This window comes from Pundamilia nyererei, unplaced genomic scaffold (genome assembly GCF_000239375.1).
Source record: "Pundamilia nyererei isolate P.nyererei 1_Seehausen unplaced genomic scaffold, PunNye1.0 scaffold00078, whole genome shotgun sequence".
Classification (NCBI taxonomy): Eukaryota; Metazoa; Chordata; class Actinopteri; order Cichliformes; family Cichlidae; genus Pundamilia; species Pundamilia nyererei.
This window is the reverse complement of record NW_005187479.1, coordinates 2,521,725-2,530,248: the sequence shown is the minus strand read 5'-3', so window position 1 is coordinate 2,530,248 and position 8,524 is coordinate 2,521,725. Positions and strand designations below refer to the sequence as shown.

The following is an 8,524-nucleotide window of genomic DNA, read 5'->3' as shown; positions in this document are numbered from 1 at the left end:
ACACACACACACACACACACACACACACAGCCCATTTTAGCACTATAGTACTTGAGGCTCAAACACCAAATGTAAAGAGCATCCCAATCAAAAACTTTTTTCCATTTAAGTTAGCTGTCATGGCCGCATTTATCAGAAGAAAAGCAGAAGATTACAATGAAGATGAAAATAAGAAAGAGTAGAAACACCCAAAAAAACGATGGTGCTTGTATCCCATTTAGAGCTGAGCGAACACACTTTCATCCCAAACAACAAAAACAAAGAGATAAGGCCAACCCTGGCAATAACATGATGATATTTTGCGAAACAGTACAATCACTCCAAATTCTGAAAAAGTTACAGGCCCTCTGTGCTTGAGTGCAAAGAAATGAGAAGACTCACCAAACTGTATCCTGGTGCGGACAACTCCCACAGGGACATTATAGATCTTCTCCAAGTAGTTCTTTACATCGTACTTGGTCATTCTGTCCAGATATAACCAGAAAAACAGAAAACAGAATAGAGGTTATGGAGGCTTCCAAGAATAAGGCGTTGCATATGATAAGGATTAATCTGGACGTGTGTTTGGAGACACAACAGGCCGAGAAAAAATCTTTGCGGTTAAAGTCCAGCCCTTGCAGGCTTACATACTGGATCACTGTTGATCATATAATGCCACATTCACTTAACTGACACCTACATAGAAATGATGCAGCTCATTTCCACATTGCATTCCCATAAACTTTGTTGTTATATTATCAAATGTAACGGACAGGACACTCTCGTACAAACCAATATTCAGCTTTTATTCTATGGACCGTAAAGTGGAGAGGAGAAATGTGAGTGTCAGTGTTCATCCAATTAGCTGTCTGCAAGTATTGATCGCGTCCTGTGAAACCCTACACAGGAAGTGGGCCTGGCACCAACTGATCCGGCAGGCCAGCCTAGCTAAAGCTAGCCTGCTGGGCAGCATTTGAAGCAGATTCCTCTGACTAGGGAAAGAAAGGCTTTTAACTGCTAATCAATCAAGCCAATTGGATTAGCCTGGTAGAAAGCACTTCCCAAATGCGTCTGACAAAGTGCTTAATAGCGACGTTGTGGTCTGACATGAGTGCCTCGGATATGGCATCTTCTATCACCTCATACGTTTCTTTAATAGAACAGGATAATGTAATATTCACCGTTTTTCCAAGGTGACGGCCCGATACCTTGAGTTGTTGTAACAATATTAGCTGAGGCAAACATTTGCATGAGAAAACCCCATCTGTGAATACAAAGACTCTTTGTACTTAAGAGTGATGTAATATATGTTCCCATGCTATACAAACAATTGCCTTTTCCCCCTATAATAGACTAAAGTTTGGCAAACCTGACATTGGTGCAGAAGTAAAACCTTCTCTTTGACCCTCTAAGATTTGTGCATTGAGGCCTTGCTCTTTTTGATACTTGAATAAGAATTTCCACATTCAAATCCACCATTTAATCAAAATATATGGCTTGATATAGTGATTTGACCATCACAGGGTTTCTACTAAACATCAACTTCAGAGAGTTGCCCAGCTATGAAAAGTGAGAACCAACTTGGCAGTGAGTTTCATCCTCTCAACATTCAATCGTGGTCCTGGTCCACTAGGGGCATTAGTGTGAAGAGGCTTCTGCTTTACTGTGACAAAAAAGGATCTCGTTGAGAGCATTTCTAGATGCATTTGTCTCTACTGTCAAGAGGAAAAAGATGTGGCATGCAAATCCGTCTTCTGCTCCATTTACGCTCCCCCCCCTCCACCATAACTACTGTCTCACAGTGTGTGTGCCAGAGGGCAGTGAAGCACAGCAAAGTGACCAGGGGTACGTCAGATCAGGAGGGGGAGAAAGACTGATTACACAGTCGGGTTTTCCTAGAAAGCAGTTGCGCGGAACTGGAAGAGAAGAAAGTGGCTTAGAGGCCACTGAGGTCTCTTCTGGATCATTAGCACAGTGAACTGATCCTGATTAATGAGGAGAATATTTCTAAATCCCAACTGCTTTTACAACTCAAATTATCCCACCACCACAAACACAGCAATGGCATCCATCATAGAAAAAAAAAAAAAAAAAAGAGTTCTATTACCAGGTTATATAAATTTCTGTTTTTGGGGGGGTAGAGCTAAAGTTTCTGCTGCTGGATACAAGAGCTTCTAGTGTATATTTACAAACCGCGATTCATGTTTGTATTATGTTAAGTACTTTGCAACAACTGTCTTCCAAACTATAACTCTTTGCAAAAAAGTTGTGATACATGTAAAATGGAAATATTAAAAATAAAATAAAATTGCAATGACTCGAAAATCATTCAAATTGAATATTTAATTAAAACTAGTGCAAAGACAACATGTAAAATCGTGAAACGGTGGATATTTTTCCGTTTACTTTTTATACACTACCATTTCTTTTCTTTTTTAATAATCACATCTTTAATTTGACCTCAGTTGCTTTGTGTGTTGTATCACCTTTTGCTAACTGTAACCATTCATACACAAATTGCTGTGATTAGTGTAAACAAATGGTTGTCCCACCATGTGTTTGGGCCATCTCTTATTATTTTTTTCTGTGTTTGCTTCTTAAAGCCCAAAATGCTTTAACTGGCCATTGTGGAAAAGAGCAAATGAACAGAACCGAAATTGAAACCGAAGCTCGCTGTGAAACAGCCATACTGAAGTAATGAGGGTACCTGTTTATGTGGACTGATCGGCAGAAATGTGACATATCAAGCTCTAACATGAGTTTGTTTATTTGACATTAGTCACTTCATGTACCAAAACAAACAAACAAACAAACAGAAAAACTGTTATCCAAGTTTTTGGCACTCATTTGTAACCACAAGCAGACAAAAACTGATGAGGTTGTGTTTTTTCTGTTCATTGTGCATTGTGTGGAGTTAACTGATAAATAAAATCACTTTATGGCATTAGTTGTATCTCTAACTGCTTTGCATTTTTATACAGTACTCTAAATTCATACACACGCTTGACAGGGGTTGCATGAGATAGCTGTTTTTCCTGTGACCTGAGTCAAAACATAACTCTCATCTCAGCTACAAACCAGGACCCAATCTGAAAGAAAGCCTTGGGCTGAAAGCTGAGGAGAAAATGTCAAGTTAAGTGTGCACATAAACAAGGCTAAACTTAGACAAAGGGCGTGGCGTCTCCAGCAGCGATGCAGGCAGCATCTGATCATCATCCCAGTATAAACACCCATCTGACTCCACAAGCTAACCTTTCGCACTTCTGCCTCTCAGGAAGAATGAAAACCTGTCTCCAGCAACTGCTAAGGCTAACGGCATCGTTCCTCAGCAACTGGTATATATTTATACGCAAACACTCATGCTACAAAGATTCCTCAGCCAAGACGATGAAAGAACTCCAAACACAAAACCTAGAAGGGCATCAGATGACGCAGACGATGGATTAGGTTCAATTATGGTCCGTTGTTGCCAAGCAGGTTTAATTCAGGAACACTAGCTTCATTGTCAGAAAACAGTTTAAAAAAGTTATATTGTTCTGCATTGTTAAAGGGGGAGTGTAAAGGGAGACAAGGGACCTTGATCTAATATCATGCAGTGTTAAAGAAAGAAGGGCTGGAAGCAGGATGACATAAACGAGGTAAAGCTTTTGAAGCTTTTGCTCTGTCTGGCTGTGACACGATTGTTTATGTGCGACAATAAAGCAGATTCATCAATCTGCAGATTAACCTACTTGCAGTTGCTTTCAGATGTAATCTCTCACTTGCAAAGAATCTACAAGCTTCTGGATCGTTCCTATTCTGAAATGTGGGCTAACTCGCATGGAGCCAAAAAGATTATCAGTATCACATCCACTGGTTTTAGGTAGTCAATTTACACCTGTGCTCTGAAAGCATGAAAGAAGTAGGTGAAAGGACACATTTGAAAAAGAGCAAGAGGTGGCTTTGACAGTGTATGACAATACTGAAAAACTCCCATTAGAACTGTTATCCTTAATGTGTCAACTAAATCTCAATTTTCTGTAATAAGCTATGACAACCTGGTACCCAAGTTGAATTCAATTCAGTTCTACTTATATAGCATCAATTCACAACAAGAGTCCCTTCAATTTGCCTTTATATTGAAGGGTCATGGTTAGGGATGGGTATCGTTTAGGTTTTATCCGATACCAGTGCCAAACCGGTACTTTTGAAACGGTGCCGGTGCTTAAACGGTGCTCAAATCAGTGCTTAAAGAATGGAGAACACAAAATTGGTCCAAAAACCTCTCATATTCAGCTGGTTTTTTTGTAAAAAGATAACAATGTTAGCCTTTTCTGCAGCTATGGGGCATATATGGTATCACTCTTGGCTGGAAGCAGTGCTTAAACAATGGAAAAAACACAAACTTTGTCCTAAACCTCTCATGTTTAACTGTTTTCCACTTTTTCTTTGGTCATTTTAGCCTTTTTGGCCAGGGTGAAGGGAGTATCTGCCATCAAACAAGAGGACAGCCGCATGTAGCTATGATGATGTTTGCTAGTTCACCTTACATGCATTAATGTAATAACGTGGTTAGCCTACTCAACGTAAATTACACACGAACAACATTAAGCTACTCGCGCAGAGAAGAACGGCTGCTGCTGCCATCATCATCATCATTTCTGCTACACTGGCAGGGCTACGGGCCAGGACTCTCCTCTTCGGGTTTTTGGGGGATGTTGCTAACTGCGGGTCCGATAACTGGCACCACACCCGCAGTAGATGCGCTCGGTGTGAGGTCTCGCAGCAAGCTATCACATACGGCGCATTTTTCGGCTTTAAAAAAAAACCGCTATGCGTCACCAGGTGTTTCATCGGATTTGAGGTGTTACCTCCTTTGACAGTATCACAGTATCACCTTAAAGCACTTGTTGCAGGCTGCTGAGTTTGCATATTTTGCTGTGAAGTACAGCCAGACTTTTGACCACTTCGCCTCAGGGAAAAAAAGCACCGAAATGTGCACTGTTTTTCGGTCTGGTTACTACCATTTATGTCAGAATCGGTGCCATCATGGCACCGGATACCGGTACCCATCCCTAGTCATGGTGATTCATATGTCAAGTATTAAGTTCCACTATAGTACCGTGCAAAAGTCTTAAACCAGCCCCATTTCTTTATATTTTGTTTCTGAGCATCTTGCAGTTTTTTAAAACAGTCTTGAGCAATAGTTTTCCAGGCTTTCCCGAAGTCTTTCAAAGTGTTTTTCTGGACATTGGCTGCTTTTTCACTCCAGTACTTAATTTTTTTTTTAGAGGAATATTCGTTGTTTGTTAAGCTACTTAATACTTACATATGAATCACTCAATCGCAAAAGAGGCACCTTAGTCAGCGATGGGCCAGTGTTGGGTCTACACAGACAACTTAGCAACTTATACTCTGTCTACAGCAGATGAACGGCCTTTCCATTGATCTGCAACCTGTTAATTTAAGTAATAATAGATGCATTATCATCATAGTCTAAATGGAAGGGTGACTGTCAAAAAGCCATTCTAAAGGATATCAAAACAGGTAGAAAAGTCTGAAGCATGCCAAATTATCTTTAAAAAAAAACAAATCAATGCCTGAAAGTCTTACAGAACGATGAATCCAAAATAAAAATTTGTGGCTCAAATGATCGTCATCTGTAAGACAAAGTGTAGTTGGGGATCTTGTCAAAATTGATGGAATTATGAACACAAAAATGTACCAACTGATTTTGATTCCACTCTAAAAACATTACATTGTAAGAATATGGCATTGCTCTTGGCTCAAGAGGAAGAGTAGGTCATCTGCTAATCTGGAGGTCTGTGATTGAGACCAAACCCAAATGTCTAGGAGCAAAGCGCTGTGTGAAGGGTTGAATTAGGCTTGTGGCCTACAAAGGTTAGAGTAGGAAAGTATATTATAGTGCTTTATTTCTTTTTTTTTTTTTTTTTAAGATAAACATCACTTTGTATAAGCTTGATTTTGCTGTCACAACCATAAAAAGATTACTTTGTTCAGAAACTACTAAAAGACATTTAATTGGCCCCTTGTTTGACGAAGAAAAAAGAAAAAAACAGCTGCATTAAATATTTGGCTGCTCATAGTCTTTTTGGTTTACAGCTTACAAGTAACAGACACACATGACAGTTTAAAAATTGCCCTTCCTTTATGATCTCATCAGGAGCCATTAGGCTTTTTATGATCACATATAACCCTCTCGACCCTGATGTGGCACCCAGTGTAGAACCAGTTCATGTATTTCATCATTATTTTTATTCATCAAGAACAAAAAAAAAAAAAAAGACTGGTGGTAGTAAAAACAAAGCTACCACAGAGACATTATTCGAACCACTGACATTAATGGTTCTGGGAGGGGTTACATTAAGAAAGTCACTAATGACCAGCCGATACAGCCCACAGACTCCATCCACCATGACTTGATAACATCCGAGCTTTACATAGTAGAACTATTAAATGTTCAGTCCAGAGGATCAGAATCAAGGAGAACTGGTTCTGCACCAGAACCCGATGGAAAGAATTATTGACGAGTTAGGGAAAGAAATCTCAGGCACTGGTTGTTTGCTGTTTGAATTGCTCTTGCATCAACTGTGAATCTAACAGGTTGTTTTTTGGTTTGTTTGGGGGGTTTTTTTGTGGGGGGTCTTACAAGAAAGAATACATGGATTATACACTGAAGAAAAATGCCTTAATAAAGACAAACAGCGCGCTTTTATGGTGAATGTCAGGGAAACATTAAACTAGCTTAAATTAATAAGGCCTTTATATACACACACAATAGTTTAAACATCGAAGGTACACTACACAGCCCATACATACTCATACATGCACACATGAACATCAAAGTGCACTGCGTCAAAGTGGTTTAGCGGTGAGAATGAAACAGGAGAGTATCTTCTGCACAGATGAAAGGCAAATGAAAGCCGCTCCACATTGTTGACCTGCCCATTGTCAATTTTAGGTTGAGATACGTACAGTCTCTACTTTAACCCTCCCATCTTCAGAGACAATACACACACACATAAAGTGCTAAACACTAAGTATCGAGATCATAGTAGCCGACTTTGTTTAGAGGGAAAGCTGCCAAGGAACCCGAGACTTGAGGAGAAAAGAGACAGTTGAGAAGTTGAGAGCATAAAAGCAGCGTGTGAAGGATTAGAGTTTTTTTATTTACCCTGCAGCCTGACAACAGAACAAAAATAGATCAAAGAGCCGGTCATTGAAAGTCACAAAAGTTCTTACCGAGAAACAGGTCAATAGAGTTTACATCACAAATCTACAGGCTAAATGACTTAATATGACATTAACTTGGGTTTACAAGCATGGAAAAAAAAAAAAAAGGCACAGTTTCAAACGTGTACTTATTACGTTGAAGAGGTGACCAGATATATTGGTGACTCCAACACTGTTAGGTCCAGGAACTGAACCATTGGCAAAAGAAATCGTGAGGTGCAGTACTACAGGGTCAGTTCGCTCAAGTCTGATTAGAGTGAGAAACCACAGCATGGTCTGGTTTCATAGTTATTAGTCTGCATAGCATGAAATGTGACTGAGTAGCAGACTCAACTGAAAGTTCAATGGCATGCTCTTTTCTTTGTGTGCATGTGTGCGTGTGTGTGAGAGAGAGTGTACTGGCCTCTCGCCATGCCAGGTGAGGTACAAGAAGGTGTGCGTGGGTGTGAGCCTAGAAATTTGATGATGTTATAGAACAGAGGGGAAATACTTACATAGCACAAAAGGTTTGAGAACAATCAAAAAGACCAACAAATACCTCCCTCTGGCAGGTAGAAAGAGAATTTCCAGAGAACACAGCCCAGGTGTCTCAAAAAACAAGTGTCAAAGAAGGATTGATTTTGGACACATAGCAAAGTGCTTAAGAAAAGCACAATAAACAGCAGGCCCAGGGTGGGACAGAGGGAAAGGATGGAGGAAGACATGCCAGAAAGTGAGTGATACTGCCAAAAAGTACGAAAACTAGAGAAAAGCAAAAGAGAGCAAGACAAACAACTATGGATATCTAGCTCCCAGGTGTCAGCAAGATAAAGGCCACCTTGTGTTATTCTCTTGAGAACGCCAACAGTTACCAGTTCTCATTAACAGCTGCTCGGCTCTAAAATTTACCCACGCTTACACCGCCTACACTTGAGAATCATAACTACAACAGCTTTCACTGCCACAGTGACTCAGACTTATCAATAAACTGGGAGTGGGAGTGACATTTGTCATTGTCTCTCTGTGTGGGTCCATTTACTACGATGTTGGTAAGAAAAGTGAAAAAAATAACAGTGTTTCCAAGCACACACTGAGGCCCCAGCAGCATATCAATCAGCCATGCACCTCTCGCAAGCATCAAAGACTGTGAGGAAAAAAACAGAACACCTTACACACCCTTATAAACACACACGCACCCTGCACTTACCCAGTTTTGTGCATATATACACAAAGAAACACACCATTCGCACAAACGGACTCACTCACACTTACAAGTATATACAGAAACACACACACACACACACACACACACACACACACACACACACACACA

The 8,524-nt window shown here is 40.2% G+C and overlaps 1 protein-coding gene across 1 annotated transcript in view; it reads right to left on the bottom strand.

Moving 5' to 3' along the window:
* The window catches only part of mrpl23 (mitochondrial ribosomal protein L23), a 45,863-nt gene that overhangs the window by 33,049 nt on the left and 4,290 nt on the right, over positions 1-8,524 (bottom strand). Inside the window, exon 3 of the mRNA XM_005737706.1 lies at positions 382-464. Coding sequence (XP_005737763.1) covers positions 382-464 — 83 coding nt within the window. The remainder of the gene's footprint in view (positions 1-381; positions 465-8,524) is intronic.